Raw genomic sequence first — 19,732 nt, forward strand, 5'->3', positions numbered from 1 at the left:
TTCCGGACCGGCGGACTCGTAATGAGGCCCAATGAGTAGTTCCATCCTTAGGGATTCCTTCCCCAAGATACAATTTCAGTGAGGTTTTAATATGAGGAAGTTTCACGATTTTCTTAATGTTCTGTGCCACTCTCACACCCTCTGCATATGGCTGGTCTTTGCACCATATTTTTCTCAAACGGCAAAAACCATGCATTAATGGATCACAAAACACACTCCTTACCACATGGATAAGACTGGTAGTATATAAAAGAAGGTGTAAAACATGACGCACAATATATCCACAGGAATTGCACCTACACGTAAATCCGTATATTCCTTTAAAACATGTCTTTATTTAATTCATTATAACACTCTTAAAATGATCATATTACATAAAATTCATCATCCAACACACAAGATATAAAACATATAAAAAGACTCAACTTTACAACACATAACAATCCCAAAAAATCGGGTTAAATCTGCTGATTTTTACATTGACTCCGTGTGGGACTCCACACTGAAGAAATTTCTTTTCAATATCAGTTTTATTAGTATTTCCTCAATAACCCAACTTGTACAAGTTTCTGTCCTAAGAGCACGTATTACTGTGGGACATTCATCAGGGGTACAGATGGTATGTGTTTGTATCTGAAGGTGGATTGTATCTCTTTCCTGGCACTTTCTTGTCGCTCTGGATATAGCTAAAAAATTGACACCTGTTGGATAGAAACAACGTATATTACTAACTTGTATGGTAGTTTTGTGTCTATTAAATAGACTACAAACATCATCACCCTGATCCAAAAAAGGGGTGTGAGGTAAATATCTTACTTGACATACCTTCTGAATTGTGGTGATAACTTCCACAAGCCTCACCAAATCGTAGATTTTGGTGACACACGACTTCCAAATGATTACAGGAGGTCGCTCACAAACTGCCTCTCAACTTCTATAAAAAGAAACACACAGATAGAATTCCTAAACTCATTTTCAACTCAGGTGAGGACTGTATATGATCTATTGTCTTTAAGTATCCAGGTCTTACTTGCAGCACTTCCATGTAAATCAGGACTCCAGGTGAGGATGTGCCTCCAACTCGATAGATGGTAGGGTGGGACGGCAAAGTTAAATCTCCCTGTGGAGTCAAAAGAGAACCAATGAGTTGTGGTAACCATTTGTCTCTGGACACTTTATTTAGAAAAATCCCCTTATATAAGGGAACTTCAATCAAGAATAGGGTGAAAGTTCGCCCAAACTCTTAAAACTCTAGGGTTACGACCAATAATTAAATTCCAGGTACTCTTACAACCAAATTACTACGAAAGGTGATAGTATATCGAAGCTACGAGCCACTATATATACTATCCCTCTTTCCACGTGTCGCTTGGAACTCTAAAGTTACGGCAAATACGACACAAAAATTGGATACCGGGATTTTTTTAATGACTGGAGTACTGCTAAAGATAATTATATATCTAAGTTGCGAGTCTGTACACACACTCCCTCTTACCTTGAAAAACCGAGTGTGGCCTCTGGATAGATCCCAGGTAAGAATACGCCACCTAACACTGAACCCAAAGCACTTTTCAAAATATTCATGTGACTCCGTCACGTTACACGAAAAACGTGCAGACGTCACGCGTATGAAATCGCGTAGTGACGTCATCACGTGTCGCGTAGTGTCCACAAATCGCGTGTGACAATGTCTAAGAAACTGTAACCAGAGGCGGGCATACTGAAGCTCACTCCCTAACACCCAAAGCTGTAGGGTATATAATGAGGAAGGAATAAAGAGGAAAGATCATGAGGGGAAAAAATTGAGGGAAAAAAAATAATAATAAGGTAAAGAACATCGCTGACCATGCCCCATAAGGTATCAAAACAATGTATTGTCATGGTAAGCTATGATATAGTTTGTAAACATAAGTATAATCAATAGAATTGTCAAATAAACACAATCACACAATCACCGAATTGCCATCTATTTTTCAAAGGTACAGTCTCAGCATCTGTTCAAACCCTTTTGTCAGCAGTATACGATCCTATTACAAAATTGTAGAACAAAGCCATGACTTTTTCAAAGGTGCATCCAAAACATCTATTCCGCCCCTTGTTTCAAATATAATAATGAAAAACAACATTTGGCACGATGATGATATTACTACATTCTTAGATCAACTTCATAATCATCAATGTGAGGATCAGTAGACTTCAAACATGTATTCTAGGAAACTTCCTAACACCAATACATCTATATGTACAATTGTAAATAGAGACTAATAACAAGAATGACTGTATAGAGACGATGTCCCTTATGCATTGTGCCACTCTATATTCTCGTTTAAACCCTGGATATGGCTCTTAGTTTGGAAAATTAATTTTTGCTCCAGACTTAAAAGTTTCTTGTTAATCAAATCTTGTGTTTTACCTTTTATATGTTTCAAAATAGTCCAATAAAAGTCTGTACTTTTATGATTTTTTTCCAAAAAATGCTTCACGAGTGGTGCTTGTTCCACCTTATTTTTGATGCAACTCTTATGTTCAGTCATTCTTATTTTACATTTCCGATTGGTTTTACCAATATAGATGTATTGGCACGGGCATTTAATAACATATACAACATTCTCTGTATTACAGTTTGTATGCTCAGTAATGTTCCATTCTTTATTGAGACCTAAATCTACTTGGGTTGTTTTGGTGGTCTGTGCACACATGCTGCAATTGCCGCATGGATGATGTCCTACAACTGGAGGTAGATCCCACAGTCTTCTCTGTTGGGTTTCTCTGATTCTATTGTTTCCAATGTCGTTCCTCATCACTAGATTGCGTATCGTGGTACTCTTCTTGAATGCCACTAGTGGTTTAACCCTTTCCTTAGGCATCACCTTCTTCCAATTTTTGTTGATAATGGCTTTAATCTTATAGGATAGATTACTAAAAGTATTTACAAACACTAATGGATTCTCTTTACATGTCTTATTCTGGTGTAAATGGTGGTCAAATAGGGCTTCTCTGTTGTTATTAAATGCTCTCTTCGCTGCATCTTTAACTAGACGTTTGGGATATCCTCGGTTAGTCAGTTTCGTAATCAATTTGTTGGCACCTTCCTCATATGACTCTCTCGTACTGCTATTCCTCTTAATACGAAGAAATTGACCAAAGGGTAAATTATTCTTCACATGTTGGGCATGGTGACTAGAATAATGAAGAAGAGCATTTCTATCTGTTGCTTTGTTATAAGGTTTTATCAATAAGGTACCCTGATGATGGTATATCGAAATGTCCAGAAAATCAATCGTATCATTACTCATTTTCATAGTAAATTTAAGGTACCTATTTTGTGTGTTCAGCCATTTGTTGAATTCATTGGCTTCTTCTACACTGCCCTTCCAAATGACAAAAATGTCATCTATGTAACGCAGCCAACACACTATATTGTCTTGAAACGGGTTTAGACTGCGATATATGATGGTTTCTTCAAACATATTGACGTATAGATTAGCTAGATTAGGTGCCATAGCTGCACCCATGGCCGTCCCTTCAATTTGGACATAAAACTGTCCCATAAATTGAAAAAAATTGTTCGTCAACGCCATCTCTGTACACCACTTTATGAAAGAATTGGAAACCGGATGGTCATCTTCTCTTTTGAGGAGGGTTTCTTCTACAACCTCAAGTGTCGCTTGTTGGGGTATGTTGGTATATAAAGCCTGTATGTCCAGACATAATAATAGATTGATATCTGGATCAAACTGGCTACCCTCAATTCTCATTATGGCATCAGTGGTATCTTTTACATAGCTTCTCATGCTGGGTATGAACGGTCGGAGATAGCAATCTGCGTATTTGGACAACGGTTCCAGCAGCGAATCGATACCAGAGACAATGGGTCTTCCGGGGGGGTTTCTTAGGTTTTTATGGATTTTGGGGAGTATGTAGAAGATTGGAATTCTACCATTCTCTCTCACAAGATATTCTCCTTCTTGTTTACTAATGAGTTTTAAATCCACTGCTTTAGTCACTTTGTCTCTAATGTTCGTAAGTAATTCATTACTGGGATCCTTATCTATTTTTTTGTAATGATTAGTATTTGATAGTAGATTCAAACACTCTTCCACATATTGAGTTCTATCTAGAACTACTATTGCACCCCCTTTGTCAGCTTGTCGAATGATGATATTGGTATTCGACCCTAAAGATTTAAGAGTACTCTGTTCACTTTTGCTGAGGTTGGAATGTCTGGAGATGCCCATAGATTCCAATGCTCTTAACTCTTCTAATACCTTCTTTTCGAAAACAATAGATTCAGGGGAATACGAAGATGGAGGGGCACAGAAAATAGAAGGGTTTCTGAGGCCACTACAATTTTTTGAACCATTAAAGGCATTATTTTCAAAGAATTCTTTAAGGTGGACTTTTCTCATGAATTTTTGAAACTCCACTCTGAACTCAAATGGGTTATGATGTTTAGATATCACATAATTTAGACCTTTATTCAGTACACATTTTTCATGTTCAGTTAGAATGGTAGCGGAGAGATTAACTACCAACCCCTGTGACTCCGGGTCTGCATCCGGTCTGGGGCCCATTGTCTTTGTCCGCTGCCTCTTTCTAAAAAAGGCTGTCGTTGATCATTTCTACCTTGATAGTTACCCCTTGCACCCCTTCCTCTATTGGGTCTATTCTCGCTTTCCTTGCTGTTACCACTCGATCCTGTTCTACTATACTCCTCATTATCATCAGATCCTGCACTCGAACTGTATGACGTATTTCTAAAACGTACTCTACGATTTGGCTGTTGATTACGTCCAGGTTTTGGATCTCCAAACTTATAATCTTTGTTAGTATAAATAAAAGCCTTCTCATGTGAGAAATTCTGTACATCTTTCTTCATACGTTTCACTCGTTCTGTAATTGTTTCCATTTTGAAATCCTGCATTTCTTTTAGATGTTTGTCTAGACTAGTCTTAAAAGCCTCAACTTCAAATTTCTTCTTAATCTCTTCTTCCAATGATTTTAAATCCACTTCTATTTTTTTAGCAGTTTCCTGGGCTGTTTCTATTATTAGAATAAGCCAATCTCGACCACATTTATTAGAAATGTAACTCCATTTCAATTTAAAATCTTGGTTATCCAAAAATAATCTAGGTTCATTCCTGACAATCAATCCTTGTGGTAATGCCTGGTGCTTGACGTATTCTAACATGATGATGGCATGTAACTCAGTTCTTATGAGTCTTTTTCTTAATTGTGCAAGTTCATCCCATTGATCGTCTTTAGTGAGGATATCTAGGTCTTTGTCCAAGCCCATTATTGGTAGGGATTCTATCAATTTACGTACATATTCATCATTATATGCCAGGCATTTATCTGATTGAGACGCCATCATAACCGTGGTGCACGGTGAGGGTATATACTGTGTGGTTCTTTTACAGAATCAAGAGAGAGTAAGGCTATACAAGCCACCGAGACCAATTGGTCTCTAACTATATTTTTCTCAAACGGCAAAAACCATGCATTAATGGATCACAAAACACACTCCTTACCACATGGATAAGACTGGTAGTATATAAAAGAAGGTGTAAAACATGACGCACAATATATCCACAGGAATTGCACCTACACGTAAATCCGTATATTCCTTTAAAACATGTCTTTATTTAATTCATTATAACACTCTTAAAATGATCATATTACATAAAATTCATCATCCAACACACAAGATATAAAACATATAAAAAGACTCAACTTTACAACACATAACAATCCCAAAAAATCGGGTTAAATCTGCTGATTTTTACATTGACTCCGTGTGGGACTCCACACTGAAGAAATTTCTTTTCAATATCAGTTTTATTAGTATTTCCTCAATAACCCAACTTGTACAAGTTTCTGTCTTAAAGGAATATACGGATTTACGTGTAGGTGCAATTCCTGTGGATATATTGTGCTTCTTTTATATACTACTGGTCTTTGCACCATAACATGTTTAGTTAAAAATGACAGCCCAATTAAATTCCCCATTCAAAGTATATTTCCCAAATTCACTTTGGGTTACAATACACATTGGATTTGCTGGCTTGTTAAAGTTGTATTCACTTTAGAACTGATTAAGCATTGGTTTCTTTGAAGTAACACTTAATTGTTCTGTACACAGAATTTATATGAACTTTGCTTGTAATGTAGATTTCATTCACTCTAGAAGTTGGCACACGTTGTATTTAGGAATTGGGTAAAGCTTCATTTCTTTTATCATTTTCGTAAGTAATTGTTTTATTTTAGTGCGGTATTCAAAATGTTGCAGATATTTTTTTTTTCTCCATTTGGCACTTAATAAGGTTCACAGGTTTCTCAGCAAGTAACTTTGTGTTAATTTCAATTCTTTTTTTATTGTAATCTGTTTTTGTAATTTTCCTTTAAATGTGCCCGGTGTTCAGAGACTTTCGAAAATGTGCTTTCATCTGCACACGACCACTCTGTATCAGAATATTCACTATTATTCCAGAGTTAAGCCTTATTGTTTGCTGGTTTGCAAGGATTATAATCAGAGACCTTTGAAAACATGTCTCACATTCACGTGACCACTCGGATACAAAATATACTTGCACGTAGCATCAAACACTTGCATACTGGGTTTATGTTTACATAGAAACTCACCAGTTGCTTTGATGCAAGTTCCCGCAGCGCAGATCTGCTGGCCTTCTGGTCTTTGCTTCAGGGCTCCACCTCCTGCCCCTCAGGCAGTCCTGGCTCAGCATCTTGCCCCAGGAGAATGAACATCTCAAGCAATAGAAAAAGGAGCAGCCTTCCAGCATGGATCCCCTTTCACGCCGCCCACTTCTCCGAAAAAGCAACAACCTGGATCACCTCATTCCTAGATAACAGATCAATGCGAGTCTTTTCCCCTACCGCTACCGAGAAACCCTCCCAGTCACTTGCGCAGTGCCACAAGGATACTGTGTATCCCTGACACTCTACAATATATTTACAAAACCCCTATTTAACATTCTGGACCTTCTGGGTGTCACATACACAAACTACGCTGATGACACCCAGATACTTATCCCCATCACAGGTGACCACAAAACGGACTCACTAGCCATCAACGCCATTTATCAAGTTATCCAGGCCTGGATGGCTCAGCATGAATTGTGCTTAAATGATGACAAGACAGAGCTCATCATCCTTGGCTCCCGCCAAAGACTAAACAAACTTGACCCCTCATTTAAAGCCTTCACCATTGATGGCAACACCATCAAAGTGGCCAAGGACACAAAAACACTTGGTGTCTACATCGACTCCACTCTCTCCCTTTCCAGACAAACCAACGCAGTATCATCTTCGGCTTCATACACTTGCAAGCTCATCACAGCTTGCCGCCCCTTCCTCTCACCAGCCAACTGTACCGCATTAGCCAGGACCTTGGTCCTATCCAAAATTGATTATTGCAATGCTCTCTATCTAGGGACTAACCAATGCAATATGAACAAACTTCAAATCATCCAAAATAACGCCATCAGAGCGGCGCTCAATATTCCCAGGAACCTCCACATCTCCAATTCCAGAAGAAGCCTTCGCTGGCTCTCAGTCTCCCAAAGAGTCTCCCTCAAAGCACTCGCTCTCACACACAAAAGCCTCGCCAATCAAGCCCCCAGCTACTTTGCCAAAAGATTCGCACTACAGACCTCTACGAGACCTTTCAGAAGTGCCCAAACCAACAGTCTCGCTGTCCCACGATTCAACTTGCAAAAGTCTAGTGGACGCAGCTTCCCAGTCCTAGCAGCCAAGCTATGGAACTCGATACCTAATCCACTAAGAGCAGAAACTGCATTCCCGCCTTCAAGCGCAAGGCCTCAGCCTGGTTGTCTGCCCAGGACTTGCTATGACTTCTAGCTCACAACACCTGGTCTCTCTACATCTGCATCACTGACTCACTGCCTTTACCTACTTTCTCTTAGTATATATTTCTTGTATACATGATCTATTTTATGTATATCTCATTCAAATACCCCATTTTACCATGCCTGTAATATATAATTTGTATATATGTATGGTTCAATGCTTCTCCTTACCATGCCTGTAATCTAAACTGTAAATGTTGTATATTTTGTATATATGTATAATCTGCTCTAACGCTTTTTCTTACCATGCCTGTAACTAAACTGTAAACTGTAACTAAAAAATAATAAGGTTGCCCTTGGGCCTAGTGCGCTATATAAATAAATACAATACAAAAAGAATACAAATATGCTTCCTTTAGTTCCACAGAGCCCCAGCTGCTGGTCCGCTCTTCCCTGAACCATAAGCGTTCTGCACACAGACAGCTCCTTGCTGTTCTACTTGGCCTCTCTGCTGCTGCTGCAATTTCATCACCATTCCTCCTGTCACCACTTCCTCTCTTTCTCTCATTTGGTGGGGCTTTTGATAAACCTGCAGCCATCCCAACATATAAGGGGTGTATTGGCTACGTTTACTCCCTAGAAATAGGCATATACTCCCAAAAAATAAAATAGGGAGCACCACAGGAAGAAACTACTGTTATAGCTGCATGACCGCAAGAAGTAAACGTGCATCTTTTAATGTGTATGAATAGGTGCAAAGAAATAATTATTACAAAAACATTTCTGTTTTCCAGTGTAAACATGTTTACTCGCTTATAAAATGCTCCCTTTTGGTAATTGAACTTAAATTTAGACTCCCTAAAAAAATAATTTGACTCCCAACGTTATACTCCCACTTTCAAATCTTATCTGGAGTACTGCCTGTATCCCTTTAACAGGTTGCAGGTGCAAGTTCACACTTAGCACTGCCTGACCATCATTAAGGGGACATGCCTGGCCTTTACTGGCCTCAGCAGGTCTCTTCCTCGTCCCAGTAACTAAGTGGCGAAAGCAACTAATCTTCATTACTCCCGGTTGCCTCTTCCTCTTCTCAGTACTTTTTGTAGTTATATATGAAGAAGTCGGGGGAGTTGATTTGTAATACTCCATGAAGGGTCGGGTTGGTAATTAGTAGGAAAAGGGGAAAAACATGTCTCTCCCAAGGGCATCCCATTCCCAGTCATCGCAGACCCTACACCCAGGTGATCCTCCCTCGCTTGTCCACCCCCAAGGTCGGGATCCAAAAGCGATGGCCTTTCCCAGGTCAGCTGCAACAGAGGACCCATGGGGAATAGAAGTGAGAATACTCTTAGGTTTCTCATAATACATATCTGCTCCTTATGATTTAAAGAAAAGTCAGCAAGCTTGTGTCCCACAATTGCAGTTACAGGTAATGTCCACGCTAAGGCCACATAGAAGGCAAGCAATGCCAGAATCTCTTGATTGTATGATATAAGGTAACTTAAAGATAATACTCACAAGGACAACAAACAAACCCTGCGATCTCTGTGAAACCTACAATTCCTGCAATCAAACGTGGATCCAGAAAGGCTACAACAGCAAAGGGAGGATAACAATACACATGACTCCTGACAAGAGACAAGTAGGAAACATGCTTATAGGTGTGAAGGGTCAGAAATGTGAGATGGACAACTTTGTGAAGGTTTTTCAAAAGATGCTATTTTATTAAAGTAGAAGGTTGAAAAAACACCTCACTATCCCTATCCTGACAAGGATTTCCCTGTCTAAAATAAACTAAAGGAAACACTCTAACAAAGGATATCTGTCCCTCACATGTATACAAACAATAAATCAATGAGGTAATTTATGGCAGTGCAAAGGCAACAAAAATAACATAACAATTGAGTTTGTAACATGACAACATTCTCTCCTTATAATCCGGGTGAATTCCCCTTCTTCAGATTTTAGCAGGATTCTGCTCTACAGTTCCAAAAAGAAATATGGAAATTCTGGTTTATAACAAAGTTCCAACACATTTCCTTGTGACTCCAACTTGACAACAGAAAGTTTCAACACTCCGGCGTTTCAACAAAGAAAATAGAAGGTTCTTTCTCTTCCTTGAGCAAGAATAAGATTCAGAGTTATCCTCTTCACATAAAGAATATCTTCTTAGTTTGTCAAGAGGAACAATAATTGTCTTTGTTAGGATGATTTGCGACATTTGAGTATTTCTGAAGAAATAGAACTCGTCTACAGTAGTTTTATACATTTTATTCTTTGTACCACGAACATAAATTGGCTTTGTCAGCACCACTTTACAGCACTTCATCAAAGTCTGCCTGGTTTATTTCCATGCCAGGCCTACTACTTCAACCACACCTGGTTTACTCCCATGCCAGACCTACTACTTCAAAGTTTTGCCATCTGGGTATACTCCCCTGCCAGAACAACGTTTCACAACAGCAAGTGCTTCTGTGGTGAAGATCAACTCATAATTGCTTTACAACAGATACAGTGGTCCTTGTTTGGCAATAACTTTTAGCAACTCTTCAGGCAAAACAAGATTCCAATTGGTGCTCTTTAATACTCCTCTGAAAGTTATCCTCCTCTATGTCTGAATGACCTATTTTTCTCAAGGGAAGCCTTTTTGCCGCTCTGGTTTCCTCACTGCATAAGTAACCAAATACTGACAAGGATAGGATCTTATTCTGCTTTTTCCTTGGCTTTGGCAATTATATCAGCTTTTGTTATATGCTTCTCAAAATATGGGCAACACGCTCCACAACCTTTGAACCTTTTCATTAGTCCCCTTCTGCCTGTGGCAATATCTGTTGGATTTCAATTGCCTTGTTTTTGGTTTCTTGACTCGGGAAATAGTTGTATGTATTAGCTTTTAATAATATTGCCCCATCTGGTTGTGGGACTCCACACACTCACATGGTTAAGTAACAGTCATTTGGTTTTGACAAATATGGCTGTAGCTGCTTTCTAATAGCTCGGTATTCAAAGTTACTTTTAATATCACTTGCACTCATAAGCAAATGTTTGCTACTTGGTAAACGCCTTCTTTGAGCACGCAAGCTGTCTCGGACCGCTCTGGGGGTCACTATCAGCTAGTGAAGTCACTGGGTAAGGCGTGCACGTCCGATTTCCCCCGCTGCTTGCAGGTGTTCTACTTCAGTGGCTCTTTGTGACCTGGCAAACTACTTTTCCTGGTCCACCATCACCCGTACCACATGCAACTGGAGCTTCCTTTGCTCCAGAGGACCGCTGGTGCTCGCCAGCCACCAGAGAGAGCCTTCAGGGGAGACAAGCTCCCCCCTCTTTCGCTTCCCGCAGCGCATCCCCTGCACAACAGGTCTCCAGAGGGCAAGCTTCCCTCTTTCATGCTTCTTTCTGTGCGACCTTTGCACTCAAGGCTTCTTGAGGCACAGACCGTCTCAGGTTCTGTTACTGTTTTCTGCTTAACAGTGGTCCCGGTGTCTTCTCCCTCCTCCAGTTTCTGTGTCGGCTGCCTACACGGATCACACTGCTCTTCCTGCTCGTTCTGCTCGACAATGTCCTGCACCTGAAGGGGGCCTTTTAAGCCTCCCAGTCTCCCTCAGGTGTGGGTCATTTCTATTAACAATCTGATCACTCCTTTAGCAGTGTTCCTCTTTAGCCTTCTTAAGGAATTATGGGATTTGAAGTCCCTAATGGCAAAGTTAGTTTTTCGCACTTGATTTTCATTCTTCAACTCATTTCTGTTCCCCATAATATTTTTTAAGGAAATATCATAAGGATCAGTCACCAGACTTGATTGAAAAAGGAATATAGTTCTTTAGAGTTTAAACCATTAGTATTCAGAGATTTCCTTTTTACTGTACCTTTCGGAGTTGGGGTAGTTTTTAGCTTTATATGTCTCCAGGGTTTTGCAAGAATTTTTATTTCTTCCGATGCCTTGTAATTTGTGATTGTTTTTACCCACATTAAGATGTTCAACATGGGGAACAAAACATTTTTTGTGACAGCAAGCCATTAAATACTTTGGTATTGAGGAGATGTCCTCCTTAGAGGAAGACAAATACAGCGTCTCACCCCACAGAATGCTCTCGTACCCCTGGGCCTTTTCTCCTCCCAGGTGATTCTCCTGCAGAACACCACCCCTAAGGTCAGGTTCAGGAAGTGTATGTATGCCTTTCCCTGGACACCTGGGATGACACTATAGGCAGAGGTTTAGTGAGGAGTCCGTAGGATTCATGGCATCTAGAAACACTTGTCTACTGGCGCGCTATAAATGCCATATTTGTATTTTGTATTTTTATTGATTTTTTAAAGCGCCTTACACCAAAGCGCTGTACATAGAACAACATAATACATAAAACATGAACGGTAAAACTGTTGAAGCATTACAATATGAATCAATCAAACAACAAAACAGTGGAAAGAGCAATTAACGGAAGGAGAGGGATAAAGGGAGATGGGACAGGTTAGTGGGGAGTGAAGGAGGAGGGCAGGAGGGGGAAAGGGAGGGTAGAAGAGGGGGGTAGTGGAGGGGAGGGGAGAGAGTAAGGGAAGAGACTAGAAGGGGGGAAGCGGATTCAAGGAGGAGGATGGAGAAGGAGAGATTTAAGGAAAGTGCGGAAAGAAGTGAAGGTGGGGGAAGAACGGATGGCAAGAGGAAGGGAGTTCCAGTGTAGAGGAGCTAAGAGCTGGAAGGAGCGAAAACGGGAGGAGGCACAGGGGTCAGGGGGTGAAGTGAGAAGGAAATGGTCAGCGGACCGAAGGGGGTGGAAGGGGGAGTAGAAGGAGAGAAGGGAGGAGAGATATGGGGGGTAAGACCATGGAGAGATTTGAAGACAAGACAGAGAAATTGAAATTTAAGTTGGGAGTGAAAAGGAAGCCAACCAAGGTAGGAGAGAGAGGAAGAGATGGAATCACGGGAGGTAAGGAGACAGAGGATGCGAACAGCAGAGTGGTAGACGGATTTAAGAGGGGCAAGGTAAGAAGTAGGAAGTCCAAAGAGTAAGGAAGAGCAGTAGAAGAGGCAGGAGAAGATAAGGGAGGAGATTAAGAGTTTAGTAGCGTGGAAAGTGAGAGAGGGACGGATTTTGCGAATGTTGTAGAGGTGGAAGCGGCAGGAGCGAGAAGTGAGGGAGATGTGTTGGGAGAAGGAGAGAGAGGAGTCAAAGAGAACGCCGAGGTTGCGAGCCTGAGAAGAGCTAGGGAGGTTGGAGGGAGGGAAGTGAATGAAAGGGGGAGGAGAGGGAGGGTGAAGAGAGTTAGAGGGAAACAATGTGACTTCTGTCTTGTTGGTGTTGAGAGAGAGAAATCGGGAAGACATCCAGTTCTTGATGGCAGTAAGGCAGGAAGAGAGTTGGAGGTGGAGGTCAGTTGAGAAGGAGGAGAAGGAGAGGAAGAGTTGAGTGTCGTCGGCATAGAAGTGGTGGGAAATGCCAAACGAGGAGATAACAGGAGCAATGAGGGAGGTGTATATAGAGAAGAGGAAAGGGCCTAGCACAGAGCCTTGGGGTACACCATATTCAAGAGGATAGTTAGGAGAGGAACGGCCACCCCAGGAGACTGTAAAGGAGCGGTAAGAGAGGTAAGAGGATAACCAGTTGAGTACAGAGCCCTTAAAGCCAAAGGAGGAGAGAGTGTGAAGGAGGAGGGGGTGATCGACAGTGTCAAAGGCTGCAGAGAGATCAAGGAGAATAAGGATAGAGGATTGTTTAGCCTGGCGGGCAGTAAGAAGGGAGTTCAGAATAGAGGTGAGAGCGGTTTCAGTGGAGTGTTTAGGATGAAAGCCTGATTGGAACAGTGGTAGGAGAGAGGAATTGGTGACAAAGGATGATAGTTGAGAGTATGCAAGGCGTTCGAGAAGCTTGGAGAGGAAAAAGAGAAGAAAGATAGGTCTGAAATTCGAGATGAGACGTGGGTCAGCAGAAGGCTTCTTTAGTATGGGGATGATCGTGGCATGTTTAAAGGCAGAGGGAAAGGTAGCAGAGGAGAGACAGATTTAGAAGAAGGAAGTGAGGTAGGGGGCAAGAAGAGGGTAAATCTTAGAGATGAAAAGGGAAGGGATAGGGTCAGTAGGGGCAGATGTGGGGTGAGCTTTGGATAGGATGGTGGAGACTTCAGAGGGGGAGATGGGAGAGAACAAGGACATGCAGGAGGGAGGAGGGGCGAGAAGAAGAAGGGAAATCAGAGGTGGGGGTAATCATTTTTTGCCGAAGGGAAACAATCTTAGAAGAGAAGAAGTTGGTAAAGTCTGAAGGAGAGAGTGAAGAATTGGAGGAGGGGTCCGGAGTGGGGGGAGAGAGAAGTCGAGAGAGAGTTTGGAAGATACGGTGGGGGTGAGTCGCTTCAGATTGAAGTAGGTTAGAGAATTAAGAGGATTTAGCTGAGGACAGACAAGAGTCATAAATGGAGTGATAAGAGAAGTATGTGGTTTGGTTAGATAGCGAGGTAGTTTTGAGCCAAAGTCTCTCGAGATGTCTGAGGAGTGAGCCAAGGTTGAGAGAGTTTCCGGGTAGGGCGGAAGGAGGAAAGAGGGTAGAGATAATCAAGGGAGGATGAAATAGCAGAGGAAAGGGAGGAAAGAGCATCATTCGCCGATAATGAGGAGTAGTCATGGAGAGATGGGAGAAGTGCAAGTGTCGGTGAAGAGGGCGGGGTCAAAGTTGCGGAAGTCACGCCGTGAGTAGACTGGAGGGGAAGGGGAAGGAGAGGAGGAGTGTGGGAGAGGAGAAAGGGAAAATGAGAGTAGATATCATATATCACATAGGGTAGAAACAAAACCTAGACATTCACACAGAAGCTGGACACAAAAGCACACCATTCATAAATAAAAACAATAAAAAATGATCTTACTAGGTCCAATGACATTGAGAACGCGCAAGTGGGGGCGAGGGGGGGTGAAATGGGAGGGGAAGAATGGAAAGTGCAGAAAACAGTAGTTAAAATAATAAATAACAACAAAAAAGTGCATTCTGCAAGTGCCATTATAAGTGCAGACACAAGTTTCAGATAAGTGCTGGTAAGGGAACTGTAGGGTTGCAGATACAGTCCCAAGTCCAAAGGTTTCCAAGAGCCAGTGTGGGTGGTCAGGGATCTGGGCCTGGATATAGAGGGTAAACCAGAAGCCCAGGGCAGAGAAGGACAGATCAGCAGGGGACGGGAAGAGAGAAGGCAGAAGCAAAGAGGAAGGTCTTGAGGAGCTTCTGGAACTGAAGGTGGTTCTCTTTGAGTTTCAGAGAAACAGGAAGGCTATTCCAGAGGGAGGCCTCAGCCGAAGAAAGATATCTACCACCAACACGTTGCTTGGAGAAGCGACTGACCCTGAGGGAGTTGGAGGTAGAGGAGCAAAGGGGTCGAGTAGGAAGGTCCAGAGGAAGAGCTGAAGGTATTGTGGACGAAGGCCCCAGAAGGCTTTGTGGACAATGCAGAGGGTCTTGAATTTAATCCTTGCAGTCACTGGGAGCCAATGGAGAGATTTCAGTCCTGGAGAGATACGATCCCTGCGCTTAAGGCCAAGGACAAGTCTTTCAGTCCTGTTTTGGATGAGTTGCAAAGGGCAGAAAGTGGAGGCAGGCAGATTTAGAAGGAGGCTGTTGCAGTAGTCCAGTCTGGAGAGAACCAGAGCTCTGGAGACGGTGAGCTTCTGGGGGAAGGAGAGGAAAGGAAGAATACCCCTGAGGAAGTGCAGTTGGTAGTTTGATTTCTTAGAGACGTCAGAGATGTGTGGCGCCGCCTGCCTCCCTTGGCCCCCTTCCGACTCCCCCTTGTGAGGCCAAGAACCTCAGCGTCATCTTCAATTCCACGCTCTCCTTTTCTCCACACATATCTGACGTCTCTAAGAAGTCCCACTACTAGCTGCTCTACCTCAGGGGTATTCTTCATTCTATCACTTTCCCCTAAAAGCTCACTGTCTCTAGAGCTCTGGTTCTCTCTAGGCTCGACTGCTGCAACAGCCTCTTTCTAAATCTGCCTGCCTCTATTCTTGGCTCTCTGCAACTAATCCAGAACAGGACTGTGAGACTTGTCATTGGCCTCAAACCCAGGGATTGTTTTTCTCCAGCCCTGAAATCTCTCCACTGGCTCCCGTTGGCTACCAGGATCAAGTTCAAGTCCCTCTGCATTGTCCACAAGGTGCTCTGGGGACTGGGACCCAACTACATCCAACCCTCTCTTTCTAAGCACTTTCCTTCTCGAGCCCTCCGCTCATCCACTTCCAACTCTTTGAGCGTCAGACACTTCTCGAGGCTGAGAGTTGGGGTGCAGCTCTCTCCTCGGCGGGTGGCTCCCTCTGAAACAGCCTTCCTTCCTCTCCCAAACCTGAGCAGGTCCCCCTCATGTTTCTGAAGCAACTCCTTCCTTTTCTTTTCTGCTTTCTTTCTCTCTCTCCCTTTCCTGCTGGTGTTCTTGTCTGCTGCACTAACTGGTTACCTGACCTCCTTCTGAACCTTATGAGGAGCTGGCTCCTTCATGATCAATAACCCCATCCCATGCACTGCATCTGGGCTCACCACACACTAGGAACTGCATCTGCAACCCTACAGTTTCGGCCTCCTTGCATTTACATAGAACCAGCTACCCTGGCCGCCCTTACTTGAACTTTGCTTAATGCACTCCCCCTTTCCCTCCCCCTGGCACTTTACCTCTCCCTTCCCCCTGCACTTGCACGATCTGAATGACATAAGGCCTAGTAAGATCGTTTGTTTTGTCCTCCCTTTGTCTCCCCTTCCTTGTCTTTTCGAGCGTAGAAACACATGTGTACAGGCACGTTTTAAATGACTTATCATATCATATCAGTAGCAAATCTGGTGGGAAGTGGCAGGGAAAACCAGGAACAGACTCAAGACGAAGTCCTGGTACAGTGGAAACTAATTTAACTACCGTACTCCATCCAAGGAAACAAAGGAAAAGAGTACAAAAAATAGGAATTATCGCAATGAGGGGTGTCTAATCTAAAGGATCAGGTTTACACTGCAGAACTGGGCAAAATCAAAGTAATGTATCGTCAATGGTGTCTTTGGAGTGTAGTGGGTTAATTGTATGCTGATTTAAATGTTGGCTGCAGTAACAGAATCTGCACGTTCAAATTGGACAGCTGCTGGTGAGTCTTGAAATATTTGGGTGGTTTCACTTAAGTTATCCTCTATTTTTATATCTTGGTAGTATTCATTGTTTTCATTTAGATATTGTAGGGCTTGTCTAACTTTGTTTAAGTCGACTAGTTGTTGCCATATTTGAGTTGTCTTTTTGGTACACCATTAACGAGTACGATCAAAGATTGAGCTATTGGTCGCTGTGCTCCCAGAGTTTCTACATTTTCTTTGAGATCTAATGGCAAATATATTACTTTGCCACGTATGCCCTTTAGTAACTCGGATGGTTTGGCTGATTTCGGTTGAAGGCGTACTATAGCTCGAAATGGGTGTACTGTTTGGATTATAATGCTCTCTGTGAGAAACCAGATGGTATGTCTCCCTAGCTAGTCCCCGGGGATCTGGCATCCAGGTGCCCAGGACACGGCCATCACTATTGCATCCAGTTCCTGGGGGTGGACCAGTGAGTGAGGATCTCCTGGATGGGGGGTCCTCGGGGGAGTAGGATTGGGACACTGACAGGTGAGAAGTGGTATCTCCATTCTTTCAACACCTTTTCCCCATCCTATCATGATATTCCAAAACACTCCCCCACCCCCCTTTTCCGACACAAACACTTTCATACAACATGAAAGACAACAACTAACACCAGAGCCATTTACCTGACGTGCCCAATACAAGGGTCAGGAAAAGTCAGGCAATTGAACAGAATTACACACACAACTGACGACCCTTTCCACAGGAATAAAAGGTGGAGCACAGGAGAAGCAAGGCAGACCGCACAATGTGAGGGATGACTCAGCACAGCAGTTGAAGAGGAGGCGAAAGACGGCGAATACCGAGAGGGGGACAAGGAGAGAAGTGACCTTGCCCTTACCGATCCAGGTCTGTGAAACCTGCACAAATAGAAACATAAGACCGCAAACAAATGGCAGCATATGTTGCTGCAGATGTCTAGGTACACAAGACCCTCCTCCACTGATAGCCGAGCTGGGAGAGATGCAGGTTTCTGTGGTACCAACCTTGACTTGAAGGAGAAGAAAGCCAAGCAGTTCATCATAATCGTTGATAAGAAACCGAACTTCGTTGAATGATAAATAGCCAGCGGCTGAATTGAACTTTGAAAAGCTAAAGAGGGGGAGAACCAGCAACAGAGGATGCCAGCACCATGTGGGTGCTCAGGCAGGATTACTCGATGGTAGAAAGACTACCGTAACCAGAAACCCTTGAGAAGAGGTGAGAAGAGGTCAAAGTGGTCATACAGGTATCGTGTGAAACCCTCTGTACCGTTGAAAGTCTTTGACCGACAGCTGATTGAGAAGATAAGAGAAATTAATCTTGCATGGAGAAATGAATATATGAACAGTGTTACAAAAGTTGGCAAGAATGAATCCGGCGGAGGGGTGCTGATGGAAAGGGAAGAAGTTTGAAGTCCCTATGAACAGTGTGTTGACAGGAGTTAACCCGGCAGAGGGTTGTCCACCGTGAACTGTATGGTGAAAATAAGAAATGTCATTGTGAACCCGGAAGAGAGAAGCTGACTTGTTGAATGTGAGTTATGAAACCATCTATGCCTGGAAGAGGTTACACCACCAGGCGCGTAGCCTGAAGAATAGTTTAAAAGACATTGGGGGTCATTCCGAGGTTGGAGGTAAGGGATTACCGACGCCTGTAAGGGCACCGATGGCGGTAATCCCTTACCTCCGTATTCTGAGTTCCCTTTGCGGGTCCCTCTTTACCTCCTGCTTTTAGCAGGAGTAAATTACGGGACCCGCAAAGTGACCTTGGAGTAAATTACGGCACCGTAATTTACGGTGCCGTAATTACCTCCTTCCCCATTCCCATTGAGCCCTATGGGGGCAGAAATGGGGAATGGGAAGGGCTATGGTGAATGGGGAATTACCGGTCCATCCAACCTTGCAATGGACCGGAAATTACTCCATTCACCATGCCGGTATTCCATGGAGTAAATAGCTCCATGGTTGCCAACCATGGAGCTATTTACTCCATGGTGTAGTCCTAACTCGGAATGAGGGCCATTAAGATTTGTGAAAGTAAGAAAAGTCACAGTGAACCCGAAGGAGGGAAGTGGACGTCTGAATATGGTCCGAGCCCGAAAGAGGGAGATCTGGGGTGGAAAGTTGTCACCCAAAGTGCATTGAAAAGGAACTGTTGAATATGATTTTGTGAAGTGTCTACGCCCAGAAGAGGGGGACCCAGGGGTGAAACCATCACCCAAGGTATACGTGACGCAGAACTTTGTGTGTGTTTGTTTGTTGGATTCTTCAGGCCCCGATGACAAGAGACTTTGAACTGTGAAAAGAGACTTGGCCCTCGAGGAACCTGACAGCTGATGCGGAACTGTCTGCTTGTGCTGAGCTCCAAGGTCCTACCTTGTCCCATGCTGAAAATGTGTAGAAGGGAGACCCTCTGGCTTATTATTTGGAACACTTCTTTCTTTATTGAAATCCTATCCCACACTCTTTTCTGTAATTAGTTGTAAGGATTTGGCAATTGTTTTATTTTAGTATAGGCCCGTTTATTTGACACACCGCCACTAGGGCTGCCTTATTTTTCATTTGATGGTCGACGCTTGCTCCCATCTTAGTTTTAGGTTTAGGTTGGGCGTTTTTCCTACCTGCATTCATTGTTCAATAAACACCCTTGAACTGTGATTACCTGTGTCTGTCTTTACTGTTGCCACCATGAGTTCCTTACAGATATGAAGGAACTTTACAACTCTCCCTCCATTTTACAACACAAGCACTTTCTCACAGGAAGCCCGCTATGAGAGAAAACAGACCAACACCCGAGCCA

The 19,732-nt window shown here is 42.9% G+C and overlaps 2 protein-coding genes across 3 annotated transcripts in view; one reads left to right on the forward strand and one right to left on the reverse strand.

Annotated features, from left to right (window-relative positions):
- Positions 1-19,732, reverse strand: part of LOC138568911 (uncharacterized) — a 273,113-nt gene that overhangs the window by 76,312 nt on the left and 177,069 nt on the right. Inside the window, exons 5-6 of the mRNA XM_069646691.1 lie at positions 4,690-5,310; positions 2,670-4,474 (exon numbers count right to left, since the gene is read on the reverse strand). Of these exons, the coding sequence (XP_069502792.1) occupies positions 2,670-4,474; positions 4,690-5,310 (2,426 nt within the window). The remainder of the gene's footprint in view (positions 1-2,669; positions 4,475-4,689; positions 5,311-19,732) is intronic.
- LOC138570305 (gastrula zinc finger protein XlCGF57.1-like) overlaps positions 1-19,732 on the forward strand; it is a 65,229-nt gene that overhangs the window by 18,375 nt on the left and 27,122 nt on the right. The gene's annotated exons all lie outside the window — the stretch shown is intronic.

Source organism: Ambystoma mexicanum, chromosome 2q, assembly GCF_040938575.1.
Source record: "Ambystoma mexicanum isolate Mex_15411 chromosome 2q, UKY_AmexF1_1, whole genome shotgun sequence".
Taxonomy (NCBI): Eukaryota; Metazoa; Chordata; class Amphibia; order Caudata; family Ambystomatidae; genus Ambystoma; species Ambystoma mexicanum.